General features: G+C 40.7%; 1 protein-coding gene across 1 annotated transcript; it reads left to right on the forward strand.

Annotated features, from left to right (window-relative positions):
- Positions 1-2,653: 2,653 nt before the first annotated feature.
- Positions 2,654-14,114, forward strand: LOC129431350 (uncharacterized methyltransferase YdaC-like). The gene is made up of 2 exons (XM_055189203.2): positions 2,654-3,113; positions 13,719-14,114. Exons 1-2 carry the CDS (start codon positions 2,678-2,680, stop codon positions 13,913-13,915), a joined length of 633 nt encoding a protein of 210 aa, XP_055045178.2. The 5' UTR covers positions 2,654-2,677; the 3' UTR covers positions 13,916-14,114.
- Positions 14,115-18,839: the final 4,725 nt, after the last annotated feature.

The following is an 18,839-nucleotide window of genomic DNA, read 5'->3' on the forward strand; positions in this document are numbered from 1 at the left end:
ACAGCCTATTCTACAAACAGTACTGGAGATATGAAAGCACGAAGTGAGAAGAACACCAGTCGACAAACAGGTTCCATTTAAGCGCATAAGCTAGTCTCGTAGACGGTGCTCGCGTTGCAGCAATAGTGTTAGATACCTCTTGTGGTAAATCACTCAGAACCTCAGCGCTCCGTCCAGACATCACACATGAAATCTCCAGATGTCTGGGCGCAGGTGCCATAAAGTGCCCCCTTCTTTAGAGAGAAGGTTCTTCCTTAGGGGAATCCTCCAGGGAGGGGCTGTCGCGAGGAGGGCGAGCTCTGGAAACCAACTCCTGGTGGTCCAATACGGTGCAACTACAAGCATGCTCTCCTCGTCCTCCCTGATTTTACACAGCGTCTGTGGGATAAGGCTAACTGGGGGAAATGCGTATTTGCGCAGACCTCGTAGACAGCTGTGTGCCAGTGCATTGACACTGAGATTCCCCTCGGTTAATGAATAAAACATGCGACAATGAGAAGTCTCTGGAGATGCAAACAGATTTATCTGTGCTCTGCCGAAACTTTACCAAATCAGCTGAACCGACTGGGGATGGAGTCGCCATTAGCCGGGGCGTGCAGCTCGAGAGAGTGTGTCTGCTGCAATATTGAGAGAGTCCGGAATGAAAATGGCATGAAGGGACCTCAGATGCTTCTGACTCCATAGGAGGAGATGCGACAGGTGTCGAGAGCGTAAATCGCCTTGGAGATTGATATACGCAACAGTCACAGTGTTGTCTGTGCGAACTAATACGTCTTTGCCACGTAACTCGTTGCTGAAACGGACGAGCTTAAGATATACAGCACGTCTCCATTGTAACCTCTGCTGGCAATGGACCAGGGCGCTAAGGGTCACTGGACGTTAAAGACAGCGATCATGGCCATCACGGGAGCAATGACGAATGCCATCTTTAAAAAGACGCACCCGACCGTGGCACGAGTGAGTAGCTGTTTTTAAAAAGACACAAAGCTCAAATGTGCTGCTCTTTTAGGGAAATCTTTTTTTGTGCGGTTGATGAAGCACACAGGGAGAGGCGACTCGAACTCAAGTCCAAACTGAGAGATAGAGAAAGGGGTGGAAATAAATGTAAGCCTCCGCTGTGGTGTCGTGAGTCCACCCAATTTCAGCAAGCAGAAATTGCGGCTTTCGAAGCAAAAAAGCAGATTTGATATTGTGCACCTGCTGCTTATATACGCACCTGGCGGGGCGGCACCAGCATTATGCAAATACCTGCATGCCAAGTTCTAAAGGCAAGTTCTGCATGCCAAGTTCAAGTTCTAATTTACTATCCTTTTTCTTGACTAGAGAAGAGTTATAATTTATAAAATGTAGCAACTTAGCTTTTGTCAAGATTAATACAAGTTAAAATGTAAACCTGAGTTGATTTAAAAAAATTAAGGTAAAAGAATATTTTACAGTGAATGTGATCATCTTAAAAAACAGAAAACATTATGTCATAAGGTAAACTCTGCCTCTTCTATTTTCTATTATTTGCACTTTAGTTTCCATCCTTTAGTACTTTAGTATCATTTAGTGTGTTAGTTATTGTTCTTGTGATTCTTGTTGATATTTTCTTAATAGATTCCATGTGAATTTGACCAAAATTCACATCACATCTAGTGTGTGGTGTATATCACACGACCCAGTTGGTGCCCCATGTGAAGATCACTACATGCTCATTTACAAGAAAACATGTCAGATGCACTTAGAGGGTTTTTCATCTAAGCTCCTCAAATTGTATGTTAAAATGGGGATGACTATATCCTTAAAAGCTTTTATTGCCCACAGCTGCATAAAAATATGATTAAAAACCATGTGTATTAAAATAATATACAAATATATAGTTTAAATCAGTGGTTGTCAAAATTTTCCGCTGTGTGCCCCCCTTATACGGTGCATCCATTCATGTCCCCCCCCCAAAGTACATGTATGACCTAACACATTTTGAAACTTACAATTTTAATGAAACAACACATATTAAATTATACAATGTAGTGCTGTTATAGTACACTTATTTTCTGAGGTTAAATGACCCAGAAATTAGGATAAATTAATATATTTTATAAAATGTCATAAAACTATAGACCCTAGTTTGAGAATCACCGGTTTAAATAAATAAACAATACAAATGCAAACTGGGCAGAAAAAAGCATTTAAGTTTAGAAAATTTTTTAACATTTTGTACACACACATAGTTCTGTAAGAGAGAACACCATGTTATCAAGAATTTTCTCAAGGGTCTTTAACTGTTTTTACAAACATGGTACAGCCTATTATATCTCACATGAGTCACCTATAGTATCTATGCACCATAAAGAGCATATAATAGGCTTTTTACTGTACTTTGGTAAGAAGGTACAGTATTTCATCTTCTAGAGTAAGCAATTTGGACGCATGAGATATTGTATACGCTATTTGAACCTTGCCTTTTATTATTCTCATAAAACTTTTTAATTTAAACATCTTATTTAAATTGAAGAAATTTAGGATGCTGAATATTTTAAATCATCTGCGGTGTAAAGGTTTAATGATTCTACCGACTGTGCAGCTTTTTATTTTTGGTGGCATGCAATGTTTATTGAAAGTTTGACTTGTGATATTTTGCATGTATGTCTACTTTTCTAATACAAACATATTTGTCATGTAGACCTGTACAGAAATGCTGGCTAGGAAAGTGGGCAAACAATTGGGTCACCCCACTTTTTCTGTTACCGGATGGCTGGTGACCAAGTTTTTGAAATGGCACAACACAATGCTGGAGGAAAACGCAGTGAAACTGATCAATGTACAGCCAGACGACACAATACTGGAACTGGGTCATGGTCCGGGCTTTGGTCTCCAGGCGGCCTCGCAGCTCCTGACGGGCCCGAAAGGGAAGCTGATTGGGGTTGACTACTCAGAATACATGCATCAGATGGCCACTGAACGAATGAAGGAGCAGATAGCAAAAGGAAAGGTCATACTGTATTACAGTGATTTGGTCAACATGCCTGTAGCTGAAAACAGTGTTGATAAGGCGTTTCACTGCAACTGTTATTACTTTTGGCCGGATCTGAATGCTGGGGCGAGAGCGATTCATAAAGTGATGAAACCAGGTGAGAGTCATACTAATGTTTAACATTTAACAGATTAAAAAAATTAAGTTCAAGTGTGTTTATTGTCAGCTTTATTTATGTGACGTATGTCAGCGCCAACGCTCCCGGTACTTCCCATTCACCCGAATATTGACTACATTCCCCATCATGCACTGTGGCAGCGTATCAGCGGGTCTATTTAACCTGGGACTCTGCCACTTGTACTTTGCGAAGTCTTGTTTGCCCTAGCAGCATTTCTGAGCGTTTTCCCTGTGTATACCCGTGTTTGATTTCCCAGTGTTACTTTGGACTGTCTCTTGGTGTTTTGATTCTTGCCGCCTGCCCCGAACCTGAACTGTATTACGATTACGACTCCTTTCTGCCTGCCCCGATCATGGATTGATTCCCGTTTATGATTGATAGCCGCCTGCCCCAAACCTGGTCTGTTTAACGTTTATGATTACTTGGATGTGCCCTTTGTTTACTACTGTTTGCTGTTTACTTGCATCAATAAAGAGTTGCAAATGGAACCTAACCTGTCAGTCTCGTCACAATTTACATAGAATGTGCGGCTTTGCGATTATTGTGATATGACACTTTGTGACATTTGAATGTCTCCATAAACAGCCAGTGTCTGAACTAGAATTTTTGAATGGGGTGAACAAGGATGAATTTCATGATTGCTGATTTTACATTACTTTACATTAATTATTCCTAACTGCATGCATTACTAGATTTAAACTAGATGTGAATTTTATACCTTTCATTTTCTCACATCTGATTTACTCGAAATTTCTAATGTTAACTGCAGTAACTTTTGTTAAAGTTGTTTTGGAAATCTAAACTCTATATGATAAACCTTAAACTTACTTCAAATAACACAGAGCTCAACACAAAGAATTTTGGCAAAAAAAGTAATTTATTTAAAAGTAAATATGGATTAACCTTTTTTTTACGAAGTTACAGAAGTTAGTCAGTCAGGAGCATTGGTTGATTTTCTCTTCTTTTTTTGTTATTTAATATAATTTGATGACAGAAACTTAAACAAGTTGGCTTATTATAAAACCAAATGCAATAAAATGTTGATTCGTTTAAGACATAAAGTTACCCATGTTTACTCACTAAGATAGCTATTTTGACATATGAGCATTTGTCCGTTTAAGCCAAAAGAGGCGAATATGAACTCGTATCTGACTGTGCACGTGCGCTATCGGTGGGTATAAAGTTCAAGGTGGCAGTCCAGCCCAACTAATCATACAGTAACCTATAAAGATAACATAAAAAACATGGCGTTGGGGTTGGTTGTAAAAACATTGCAAACAGAAAAAGAGTGTAACCATGTTTTTTGCATTCTAAAAAAAGGCTGGCTTATTTTGGACCCAAAATGGGTAAATTTTGGACAAAACACATGCTGGGTTAAAAATTACCCTATCAGCAAAACTATGGTTTTACTACAGTAACCATGTTTTTTTAATTGTAGTAAAACCATGGTTCATTTTCGTAACGCTTACTTTACACACTTCCAGTCTATCATATAGTACAATGTATGTGTCACGGTCTTGTCAGACATCCGTGCTAGAGGTTGGTCTGAGTGCATCTGACGGGACCGTGACAGTATTATGTTCTGTGTGGGGACATGTGGAATCTCATTGTTTGTGTGGCTTCCACATGTTCCCAGTGTCTTGTCGCTGTCATGGTCTTGCCAGACCTTGGTGTAGATTCAGGTCTTATTTCAGAGGGCAAGATTATGGCAGCATTGTGTTCTATGTGGGAATACGTGTGTTTTTACATCATGTATGTGTAACACGTGTTCCCAGTGTCTTGTCACTTTTACCCTACTCCCTCGTGTCTTACGTGATTAATTATGTTCACCTGTTCCCCATTGATGTGGTGTCTTTATAATGCCCTCGTGTTCTCTGTCGTGTGCGCGTGCGTTGTGGATATTGTTATAGACCTGAGTTCATGTGTTTCGTGTTTAAGGTCTGTTCCCGTTGTTCCTGTGTTTTGGTTTGTGTTTTTCCACAGTCTTTAGTTTCATCATCTGTTTTACCCCCACGTGGGTGTTTCTGTTTTGTATTTAATAAATCATAGTTATATTTTTGTATTTCGTGTCTGCGTTTGGGTTCTCTTTAGTTTTTTCCTTATTCGGTGTATTCGCACCGTGACAGAACGCACGCCCCTAACTGAACCCAGCAGACTATCACTATGCAGTGTGCGTCGGACCCGGAGTGGTGGACTTCTATTTCTAGACAGACCCTTTCTGGCGGAAGTCCTTTTCCACCACAGAAAGAACTTCCATTCAGGGACTATGCCCGGGTGGTGGAGAGTAATAAGGGGTGTTACCCGGAGGTTCTCGCCAGCGCTTACCTGGTGGCCGGGATGAACGACCCTCCACCGATCCGGGAGCGAGTGGACCTTCTGCAATTGTCGTATTGGGACTTGGTTGACCGTCTCGACCGCCGACAGCAACCACAGAGATCGGCCGAGACGGTTGTATCCAGTGCACCCGCATCTAACCCGAGAGCCATCTTAACCGGGGCTGTCAGACTGGGGAGGTCGCCTCCCACCTCTCCGGCACCGGAGACCACGCCTTCACCAGAGGTCCGTCCAGTCTCCAGACGGAGGAGGAATAGGACGAAGAGGGCTTCGGAACCGGCACAACTGGAGACACGTCACACGCCGGTGCAGCCGGAGACTCGTCACACGCCGGTGCAGCAGGAGACTCGTCACACGCCGGTGCAGCCGGAGACTCGTCACACGCCGGTGCAGCCGGAGACTCGTCACACGCCGGTGCAGCCGGAGACTCGTCACACGCCGGTGCAGCCGGAGACTCGTCACACGCCGGTGCAGCCGGAGACTCGTCACACGCCGGTGCAGCCGGAGACTCGTCACACGCCGGCGCAGCCGGAGACACGTCACCCGCCGGCGCAGCCGGAGACACGTCACTCGCCGTCGCAGCCGCCTGCGCAGGCTACTGCGCAACCCGGACCACGTCAACCCTCTGCTTTTCAGCAGAGTGGTGGGACTCATTTTCTGCACCCTGGATTTTTGTTCCCCCTGTTTTTGCCCCACCACCCCTTCATCATGTACCGTTTCTGTTAAATCACTCCAACCCATTTGTCACTTATGTGTGTTTACCATTGTTAGTTATTGTAATTTTGTCATGGTTGTCTTTTGTTGTGCAGTCTCTCGTTCCTCGTGTTTAATGTGTTGTTTTTGTGACGTCTAGTATCCGTCATTAAAGAGGGGGGTACTGTCACGGTCTTGTCAGACATCCGTGCTAGAGGTTGGTCTGAGTGCATCTGACGGGACCGTGACAGTATTATGTTCTGTGTGGGGACATGTGGAATCTCATTGTTTGTGTGGCTTCCACATGTTCCCAGTGTCTTGTCGCTGTCATGGTCTTGCCAGACCTTGGTGTAGATTCAGGTCTTATTTCAGAGGGCAAGATTATGGCAGCATTGTGTTCTATGTGGGAATACGTGTGTTTTTACTAGGGATGTCCCGATCCGATCACGTGATCGGAAATCGGCCCCGATCACGTGGTTTCAGACTCGATCGGAATCGGCCGTTACCTCCCGATCAGGACTCGGATACATATGCAGGGTTTAAAATCCATTAAGGTCTCGCTCTGCTCCACGCCAGTGTACGCGCTGCGCTGGTGCTTGTGAACTGATGAGAAGAGAACAGGCTTGTTCGACTTCATGCAGCGCCACAAGAACCGGCAGCCGGATGACGTCAAAGTTCCGCGAGAGATTTAAAAACAAACTCCTCCGTATGATTTCGCGGATCACTCTCGCGGTAGTTTGACGTCACCCGGCTGTCGTGTTGCGGCGCCGCATAAAGTCGAACGAGCCTGTTGACGTGCTTTCATTCATAGGCTTCACACTCGTGCGTGCAAGGAACCCACGGCAAAACCGGATTTTTACCGCTCATTTAAACGACGCGTTGATCGTTTTTGTCACCATGTGCTCAGACGCAGCTCCGCGTCTCACTCAGAACCTCAAGAAACAAAGTATTAAAGTATGTATAGCCATTTCACTCATCTCATTACAATATGTTAACTAGATAACTGGATGCTGATTGTATAGTTTAATAAAATAATGTATTTTGATTATACAGATTAATTACGACCTAACTATAGGTATTTTATAACTAACTGCTGACCAGCTTAGGGAATCTCTATGGCTAATTTATAAGATATATTGCTGAATCAGTATGTTGTTTTTCTTGTTAATTGAGTCTTTTTGGGTAGTCTATCATCTTATGCCTAGAATAAGTCAAGGAGGTTGAGTCTTATAACGTCCTTTAAAGTTTGATCAATTGTGCATAATGACATGTGCAACAAATGCATATAGGGTGTCAGACTCATAGATTTGCATAATTTAAAGTTCAGTTTTTAAAGTGTCAACATGTGGCACAGCTTTAAAACTGAAACTTATAAAATCCTATCAGAGGTCCAAAATGTCATTGAAACACACCAGTGGCTTTGCTGTCAACATGTTACCCCTCAAACCCTCCATCCCAACAGAGCATACCCACAAAACAAATCCCAATTTATCCCCTGTACATATACTATATATATTCTCATTATTTTTTAACACATCTGTAGTTATGCGCTGGCACAGAGTTAGACTCTTTTGACTCCACACAGAAACAGCAATGCGTGCGGCATGACATAAGGAACATCCTGGTTCTGTTTTTTTCGCTCTTATTTATTCTTTTTTTATGTATTATAGAAGTATCGGATCGGGACTCGGTATCGGCAGATACTCAAAATCAAATGACTCGGACTCGGACTCGAGGGCAAAAAAACCTGATCGGGACATCCCTAGTTTTTACATCATGTATGTGTAACACGTGTTCCCAGTGTCTTGTCACTTTTACCATACTCCCTTATGTACTCGTGTCTTACGTGAGTAATTATGTTCACCTGTTCCCCATTGATGTGGTGTCTTTATAATGCCCTCGTGTTCTCTGTCGTGTGCGCGTGCGTTGTGGATATTGTTGTATAGACCTGAGTTCATGTGTTTCGTGTTTAAGGTCTGTTCCTGTTGTTCCTGTGTTTTGGTTTGTGTTTTTCCACAGTCTTTAGTTTCATCATCTGTTTTACCCCCACGTGGGTGTTTCTGTTTTGTGTTTAATAAATCATAGTTATATTTTTGTATTTCGTGTCGGCGTTTGGGTTCTCTTTAGTTTTTTCCTTATTCGGTGTATTCGCACCGTGACAGTATGTTGATACTCTCCTAATATTTTTTAACAATGTTGTGCTGCCGCATGTCCAAATAAACATGCCGATTAACGGGAAGTGGGAGTGAAAGTAATTAATTAAATGTGGTCCCTGGACACCCCTCTGTCTGCACCACTGCATACAGGGAAATTACTATAATCACTTAAAGATATCACTTAACAGATAGTCCGTAGCTGTCAAATGTCAACGTCACCGCCATATTAGACCTTGCAACACACTGCCTGCCCCATAAACAACACTCACTCATTCTTATGTGGAGTACAAAAACATGTTGATCTATAATCCTGCTTAAAAACAATAGAAACCTTCACAGAAATTCTAATGGTTTCCCTTAAAATACTAATAGGAACCATTAGCTTTTACCATTAAAACCCACAACAAAATTCCTTTTTGTAGTGTGTTTTGGGACATTTATTACAACCAATAAAATTCCCATTAAAACCATTTAATCCAATAGAATTTCTGTGATGGGTTCTACTGCTTAAGAGACATGTTTACAATAGATTGTAGCTACAAATTAAAGGCGGAGTCCACAATGTTTGAAAGCCGATGTTGATATGAAATCACCTAAACAAACACGCCCCTACCCCAATAGAATCTGGACCTTCTGTTGATAGGCCCGCCCCACACATACGCAACCTGGCAAGGATGTCGGTTAGGAGACACGCTCCTTACTGCTGATTGGCTATAAGTGTGTTTTGGTAGTCTGCCCGTCTCCTTTTCCAAAGCGTTTTTCAAACATCGTGGACTCCGCCTTTAAAGGGATAGTTCGGCCAAAAACGATATTAAACCCATGATTTACTCACCCCCAAGCTGTCCGAGTTGCATATGTCCATCGTTTTTCAGACAAACACATTTTCGGATATTTTAGAAAATATTTTAGATATTTCTGTTCATTAAATGTTATGTTACGGGGTCCAGGAATAGTCCACGACCTTCAAGTCCAAAAAAGTGCGTCCATCCTTCACAAATTAAATCCAAACGGCTCCAGGATGATAAACAAATGTCTTCTGTGGGTGATCCGTGCGGTGTTTTTGTGGAAATATCCATATTTAAAACGCTATCAACTTTACAAACTAGCCTCCGGTAGCGCCGCCATCTTAGACTCAGGAGAGAGGATTAGCGTAGTGTACGCACTTTTCTTAGTGACGTATGACAAATTCGGAGGGCGGGGGCACCGAGCAGCAGCAGAGAAACTCTGTACGCTGCGTAAGCTCTCATCCTGAATGCGCATCACTCCAAAGTGGCGGCGCTGCCGGAGGCTAGTTTATAGAGTTAATGACATTTTAAATATGGATATTTCTACAAAAACACCGCACGGACCACCCACAGAAGACCTTTGTTTATCATCCTGGAGCCGTTTGGATTTAATTTGTGAAGGATGGACGCACTTTTTTGGACTTGAAGGTCGTGGACTATTCCTGGACCCCGTAACATAATATTTAATGAACAGAAATATCTAAAATATTTTCTAAAATATCCGAAAATGTGTTTGTCTGAAAAACGATGGACATATGCAACTCGGACAGCTTGGGGGTGAGTAAATCATGGGTTTAATATCGTTTTTGGCCGAACTATCCCTTTAAGGCTTGAATAATTGAAACAATACAACCATATTATTTACAATATCTAAAATGAAAATGTGAAAAAATATTTTTATTTTTATACAATAGCAGGCCTAACAGTATATCACTTAAAGATGCATTGTTTTGTTTTCCCCCAGTATTTTAAAGGGATAGTTCGGCCAAAAACGATATTAAACCCATGATTTACTCACCCCCAAGCTGTCCGAGTTGCATATGTCCATCGTTTTTCAGACAAACACATTTTCGGATATTTTAGAAAATATTTTAGATCTTTCTGTTCATTAAATGTAATGTTACGGGGTCCAGCAATAGTCCACGACCTTCAAGTCCAAAAAAGTGCGTCCATCCTTCACAAATTAAATCCAAACGGCTCCAGGATGATAAACAAAGGTCTTCTGTGGGTAACCCGTGCGGTGTTGTTGTAGAAATATCCATATTTAAAATGTTATTAACGTTATGAGCTACCTTCCGGTGGCGCCGCCATCTTAGAGTGATGCGCATTCAGGATGAGAGCTTACGCAGCGTACAGAGTTTATCTGATGCTGCTCTGTGCCCCCGCCCTCCGAATTTGTCATACGTCACTAAGAAAAGTGCGTACACTACGCTAATACTCTCTTCTAAGTCTAAGATGGCGGCACTACCGGAAGGTAGTTTATAACGTTAATAACATTTTAAATATAGATATTTCTACAACAACACCGCACGGATTACCCTCATAAGACCTTTGTTTATCATCCTGGAGCCGTTTGGATTTGGTTTGGGATGGATGGACGCTGTTTTTTGGACTTGAGGGTCGTGGACTGTTGCTGGACCCCGTAACATTACATTTAATGAACAGAAAGATCTAAAATATATTCTAAAATATCCGAAAATGTGTTTGTCTGAAAAACGATGGACATATGCAACTCGGACAGCTTGGGGGTGAGTAAATCATGGGTTTAATATCGTTTTTGGCCGAACTATCCCTTTAAAGACTAGGCTCTTGGAAAAGAAGGTTGTATGGAAAAGTACCCTAGATTACATTGGGGATCTCTGCACAGTTATTAGCCAAATCAATGCTAGACCACAGCGAGTTATTCCTCATAACAATAAATCAGTGCATTAAAGGAATAGTCTACTCATTTTCAATATTAAAATATGTTATTATCTTAACTAAGAATTGTTGATACATCCCTCTATCATCTGTGTGCGTGCATGTAAGCGCTGGAGCGCGCTGCGACACTTCGATAGCATTTAGCTTAGCCCCATTCATTCAATTGTACCAATCAGAGATAAAGTTAGAAGTGACCAAACACATCAACGTTTTTCCTATTTAAGACGAGTAGTTATACGAGCAAGTTTGGTGGTACAAAATAAAATGTAGCGCTTTTCTAAGCGGATTTAAAAGAGGAACTATATTTTATGGTGTAATAGCACTTTTGGGAGTACTTTGACTCGCCTGAAAAGTCCGCTTTCCTTTTCCCTCTCATAATGGGAGAGGGAGGGTGTTACTGCGCCGAGTCGAAGTACTCCCATAAGTGCTATTACGCCATAAAATATAGTTACTCTTTTAAATCCACTTAGAAAAGCGCTACGTTTTATTTTGTACCACCAAACTTGCTTGTATAACTACTCGTCTTATAGGAAAAACGTTGATGTGTTTGGTCACTTCTAACTTTATCTCTAAATGGTACCATTGAATGAATGGGGCTAAGCTAAATGCTATCGAAGTGTCGCAGCGCACTCCAGCGCTTACGTGCACGCACTAAGATGATAGAGGGATGTATCAACTCTTCTTAGTTAAGGTAATAACATAGTTTAATATTGAAAATGAGTAGACTATTCCTTTAAAACCATCGCGATTAGGTATAATCAAATGGAGCAGACACTTTTAATACCCCAGGTAAATCATATTTGTAATCAGTTCAGAAATATAAACGTTATTGCACTTTTAATCTAGAAAAAGCATATATCCCGTTCACGTGTTAATGTTTTATTTTTCTAGAGCAATTTTGGGAGGACAATTGGAGGCGCAGTTGACACGCTTATGTAGTCTGGATTGAGTTGAGGAGGGGATTAATTTGCGTATAGCCTACTTAACAATGCAATGGTGTGGAGTTACAGTTAAGCTATTTTAAGGCATTAAAATCACAAGAAAACACTAAAAACGAGTTTTAAGGGACAAAGTTATTGACACTATTAAATCTTTGGCGCTCCCATTCGTTGTAGGCTATATGTGTTATGTAAGAAATAATGTAGAGGCAGCCAGTAGTTATCGGGAAATAAGCCCTGACAGTGTGATCACACTGAAGGGGCTTATTTCCCGATAACTACCGGCTGCCTCTACATTATCCCGCTTATTACACGGCTACTTGTCACATAAGAAAAAAAACCGGACATGAATATGAATTTGAAACATTTTATTGGCATATTTGTTTTAAATTACCATGTTTATCACTCCGCGAAACTTTGCACAGATGCATAAAATGATTAAAATGATCGTAATACCTTATTAAGATCCGCTGCTTCATACTTGTCTGTCTCCATTTTTTCTCTTTTAGCCAGTCTTTGAGAAGTTTTAATGCCCATTCTGTATTTTTTGTGTGTTGGCTTCGTAGCTGTCATGCTCTATTTTGTCAAGTTCAGTCTCAGTAGCTGTCTGTATCTTGTCGTGGTTGTCCAGTGTTTGTCACAAGATGGCGCCAAACAGTAATCTTTATTGATCTTTATTGGCGCGGAGCGATTTTACTCGTGCAAGTAGTCCGGCTATGCGTTATTAGTTTGGAGCGGTTATTATTTGAAAAAAAGAAACCTGCAAATGTCTCAACTGACCAATCAGAATCAAGCATTCCGGAGAGCCATGTAATAAACTCATATACCATATTATTTTGTGCCTCCTCTGCTTTATCTTAACGAGACAGTTCACCCATAAATGGAAAATCCATTATTTATTTGCCCTCATGTTGTTCTAAACCTGTAAACTATAAGTTACTTTAATCTGTTGAACACAAAGGAGATATTTTGATAAAGATAGCAGACAGTAGACAGTAATTGGTTACATATTGTTTTTCCTACAATGGAAGTCAATGGGTAGTCTACCGTCAACTGTCTGTTAATACCTTTATCAAAATATCTCCATTTGTTTTCAACAGAATAAAGAAAAGCATACAGGTTTAGGAAAACACAAGGGTGAGTAAATGATGAGAGAATTTTTCATTTTTGGGTGAAAAGACATCCTTTGCCCATTAACTGCACAAACTCCATTACATCGCCAATAACTGGATTATGTAAGGAATAATTGATGACGGGCCATTGAATTATAAGAAAATAATGCACACCCAAATGCGGCACGATGTGAAGCGGAGTGCCGTTACATGGCGGGTGTGCATTATTTTCAAATAAGGACTGGAGTCAATTATTCCTCTTATATAATGGTTACCACAAACATTGATATGGTGCCTATTTTTAAGACATTTGACAAGTTGTGCGGTTATCAGAAATTAATGCATACCCAAGGAACATTTCTCAGCCAATCAGAATACTGCATTCAAGAGACCCGTGGTATAATAAATAATAAAATATACTTAAATATTACTTATTACTTTACCTTTAAGATTAAGATTCAACTAACCATTAAAATGCTGTGTGTTATTCTGTTGATACAAAATGCAAAGTTGGATTGTTTACATCATTTTAATTAAAAATATTTAAATCCTATTTAAGTCGCCTTTACCATTAATGAAAGAAACAGTGTGTAAAATAACTTCATTACTATACTATATATAGCAACCAATTTTTTCTGTCTTCTAGGTTCTCTTATGGTAACAACACTCCGATTAGCTAGTGTGAAAAAAGCATTTTCTATGAACGTGCTCACTGGAGATAATTGGCGCCCTGAGGTCTATATGGAAGTCTTGAAGTCCTCCGGGTTCACAGATGTCCGAATGGAAAACATGAGAGACAGACACATCAATTTTCAAGCTATTTTTGCAACTGCTGTAAAGTAAAGTATAGGCCATCATGCCACCATTGGATTTGTTGTTGTTGTAGCTATAAGCTATAATGACTACATATTATTTTCTCTCAGTTAGAATACAACCAGAAAATACATGTAGTATTTGTATGCACTATTTTGTATGAACCTACAGGCTCTGCTAAACCTAAATGATATGAAAACATTGTCATCATCAAAGCATTGCTAAAACAACAAAGCCGGTGGTGACCTAAAAAACGTGTGCACATTATTGTATAAGGTATCTGTGACTTGGTGAGGGTGGGGTATGATGTGTTGACTATGTTGACCCTTTAGTTTGACACAATTGTAATTTGCTTAGTGAGCTACTGTTGCCTGTGATTGAGAGATGCATGTGAGGTTTTTGGCTTATAGTATAAATATGTTAATGAAATGTAATACCGGATGTTAAATAATCAACTTTAAGTTTATTTATAAAAGAGACACTGTAAAACAATGAAACCTCAGGTGGAGTTGCTAACCCAAATTTGACCCTCAGGTTGAACTGGTTACAGACATGAAACTCTTCATCACAAAGGCTTTTGCACTGTTAACCTATAGGATCACAACACTGGGTATCTGCTAAATATATATGATGTAATATATACATATTATGCGGTTCTAAAGCCCTATTCGCACGGAATTAGTATTACCTGGTGACCTCAGTGATTTGTAATAATTACGGAGGTTGTCTGTGATTTAATCCCGTGCGAATCGGCCATATCTGTAATTTGTAAAGTAAAAATTCCTCCGCAAATGACCTACCATATTTCGCCGAACACAGAGGTCCTCTGATAATATTTGTCCCGTCCGAATTGGCATCTCTTTAGCCAGCATTTGTTACCTGTACGCCTTTTTTATTTAATTTTTTCTCAGTTTCTGCACCTCTCGCACTGCAGCTGTGAAGCGCACATACAGAGACACATACCAATATTCTTTTGGCTTTCATGGTGAAACTTGAGGGCTTTATTAGTATATTTCTGATTTTAAACTTCTAATCAGTCTCTTTCATCCATCTTGATGATTAATATTAAAAATATGCAGAACTGTCAATATTTGCGATCTCTACGTTTTGATAGGGCTGTCGTGGTAAAGGAATTTAATTTGCAGTGATTTTGCGTGGCTCACTAGCGTGGTATACATAACCCTTTGTTTATTAAAATTAAATTATTATTTAAATCCAGAACAACGAGATGCACTGAGGTGGTTTAGGCTTGTTAAGTACAAATTTACAAAGCATCTGTCAATGAAGAACGCAGCAGTGTCTTAAAGAAATTAAAATTATGCAGTATCTCTGCACATGCACAAAACGAATGCAATACAGAAGGCAATACATATTAATGTAGGACATTTTTAATTTGTATCTATGAAATTAAGTTGGAGAGATCATTTTTAGTCATTTGGCATTTTTCATCATTTCAGAACAAGCTTAACTGCTATCCATAATAACTTATATTATATTCTGTGTGTTTCTTGGTCGAAAATATGTAGAAATATATGCGAGTAAAAAAGTACAGAACAAAAACATTCAGCTCATGCGGAGCAAACGGAAAGCCGTGAATAAAGCAAACTCTCCGTAGAGGACGTGCTGAAACAGTCGAGTCAGTAGATGAACATCATGTTCATGTTTCACGCAGATATTGTTGATGAAAAACTTGCATATCTAAATGCCCAGGCGAGAGGCAAGTGTTCAGTCAGTTAATAATAAAGTAATCGGCGTTGCATGCTGCAGCTCGTACACGGAACGGACATTGTTGATACACAAAGAAAAAAACTTAAAAGCGGGGTAACACTTTATTTTACGACCCGCAAAATACCCCGTAATTAAACCGAATTGACAGCGCACCTATTTGTAACAACAGAGTACCTCTACAGTACGTACTTGTAGGTATAAGGGAACAATATTTTAAGTTTGGGGTAATAAGGGGGTAAGAATATATGGAAAATTTATCCTCTAAGTATTTCATAACTACAGGGTACCTATTGTAATATTACGTGGTATGTATGACGTACGTCTATGGGTAATATGGTCTATTGATTTTTTGTTATATATTTTTTTCATATTTGCTACCTGATGAAGTGTATTGTATAGCCTACAGTTGATGTCTACAAGCCACGTCGGCAAATAAAATATAACAGCACAATAAAAAAAGCAACTTGTACCTCTTTGATCTGTATGTATACAGGAGTTACCAGGTAACTCTTACATTTGCAGGCTGTAAATTAAAGTGGCACTTGTTACAGCCTTGTTCTGTGTATTTACTAGGTAACTCTCATATTTGCGGGCTGTAAATTAAAGTGATGCTTTGTGTCACAGGGTGACTATTGTAGGGCGGAACCAAAAGCGGCAGAGATTGGTTCCGCCCGAAGATGGTTTCCGCCCAGGCCGCATTCGACGACACACTCCTTCACTTCCTGGTTTCCAGGGCAACGTAATCCGGGCCTTACGAGCCACAGGTGCGGAGAATCAATGAAGCGAACTGTGATTGGAGGCTGGGCGTGGATAAAACACATAAATGGCTCTACAGGAACACAAGAAAAAAGGGATTGACACGGGGAAAGCTCCTTTGCCAAAGGCAGAGAAATGACACGCACCTTTTGAAGAGCCCGAAGGCTCTGTTGATCCGGGCTGCGCTGGGAAGCGAGCGGAAAGAAGAAGAAAGGAGGCGAAAGAAAGGCAGGCTGTGGATTGATTAAAGGAGCACCCCGAAGAGAGCAGAGGTCGTTGTGTGCAGTGTGGAGGTGTTGTGTTGTGTTCGTCCGGTGCATTCGTTGTGGACTGTTATCTCTCTCCCAGGCTGAAGTGTGTGGCCGTGTGGACATTACAAACCTTATGGGCAGGGGCGTGTCTAGAGGGGGGGGGCATGGGGTGGCACCGGCCCCCCTTGGAATATGATTGGCCCCCCCTGGTGCCCCCCCTCCAATCTCATTGGGCCCGCTAGATGTACTGTCAACCTGAAAATTCCCACCGCACCATTGGACCAGAGCGCTGTCAATCACTATTTGATTTGAGACTCGCGCAAACGCGAAGACGAAGCGAGCACAGTAGTTGCGCATTTTTAAAACAGTAGGAAAGAGATACCATGACACCCACCACACCATTGGACCAGTTGTCAGACACCCACCACACCATTGGACCAGTTGTCAATCACTGTTTGATTTGAGACTCGCGCGGACGCGAAGACGAAGCGAGCACAGTAGTTGCGCATTTTTAAAACAGGAGGAAAGAGATACCATGACACCCACCACACCATTGGACCAGTTGTCAATCACTGTTTGATTTGAGACTCATGCAAACGAGAAGAAGGAGGGCGCCCCGCCACAGACTCAACACTGGCACAAATCAAATAGATTTTCCATGATTACCATTTACATTTTATTTTACTATTTAAAACGGCGTCATGTGCTTTTGCAAGCGCTCAGCAGTGCCTCTCTCTCTCTCGCGTGCACGCTTTCTCACTGCTGCGTGCGGAACCTCGACAGTGCCTCTCTGACACTGAGTGAAGGAGTTAAAAGTTGGCGGTGTTTTCCACCTTGGTTCCTCCGTTGTCTTTTCACATAAAAGTTAACAGTCAACAGATGTTACTGACAGAGAAGATGGTTGATCGAGTATTATGACTTAATGAAAGGTTAGTGTTTTCCCACACACACACACCAGTTCTCTGTGCACGAGCTCTCTCTCTCCCTCCCTATGGTGCGGTATGCGCGCGCACGCTTAACAGTATTCTCTGATATTTTTAAATTTGCACTGAATTGTGTGCGCTATACGCGATCTACAATAAAACTATCACTCGCATTTAAAATTAAAAGCGCTCATAAACACAATCAGATGAGAAGAGCAACCTTGCATGTGACACACAGGTAATCCGAAATCACCTCGTATCAGCTCTTCAATGTAAATTGTATCAGACAATGTCGCATTTAAATTAGGATTTTAGCAGTATAAAGTAACAGCTGGTTGGATTAAACACGAGGTGTTATTGGGTCGTGTTTAGTCACTAGCTTAAACTCTTTCTTGTTGTCTGACAACATATCAGATAATATGTAAAAAATAGCATTCAGTTTTGTTAAAATACAATATGGGCTAATAAACAATGAAAGTCAGATCAGACAGAGTAGAAAAACAAATTTTTAAGTAGGCTAATATTTTCCAAAATCCTGATATGTCAGAATGTTAACTAATACCAGCTACACGCAATGTAGATAGCCTACTTAAAGGAACGGTTCACTTAATTTAAATGGTCATATACCTAAACTTGTTTCAAACCTGTATGGGTTTCTTTCTTCTGCTGAACACAAAAAAGAAAAGAGTTAGGAATGTCGGTAACCAAAATCAGTTGATGGATCCCATTGACTTCATATGTAGGTACAAAATAAAGTTCATCAACTTTCTGGCTACTAAGATTCTTCAAAATATTTTATTTTGTGTTCAGCCAAAGAAAAACTCATACAGGTTTGAAATAACTTTAGGATGAGTAAATTATGACAATTTATTTAAAGTTAACTATTCTGGAACAGAACTGTTGTTTAATGAAAAAAAAAATGAAAACCATCTATATTAGAACATGTGGCATTTCACAAGATTTTGGGAACCATGCTTAATATTTTCTAAACCAGTATTTATTTTCATTTGAATTTTTTGATTGGCCCCCCCTGACTGGTTCTTGGTCCCCCCTGTGCCCCCCCCCATTTATAAAATCCTGGAATCGCCCCTGCTTATGGGTTGAAGAACGAACAGGGACTGCTGAAGACTGAAACACAACAAAGAAGAGGAAAAGGAGTTAACGTGAGTGTACTTGCATGGAAGTTACTAAGATACATGGATTTGCTGTGCTAATCTTGTTAGGGGAGGAGACACCCCGTTTATGCGATTAGGAGGCAATCGCCGTGTGCACTAAGACAGAGAACAGTGGAACCAA

This window comes from Misgurnus anguillicaudatus, chromosome 13, assembly GCF_027580225.2.
Source record: "Misgurnus anguillicaudatus chromosome 13, ASM2758022v2, whole genome shotgun sequence".
NCBI lineage: Eukaryota > Metazoa > Chordata > Actinopteri > Cypriniformes > Cobitidae > Misgurnus > Misgurnus anguillicaudatus.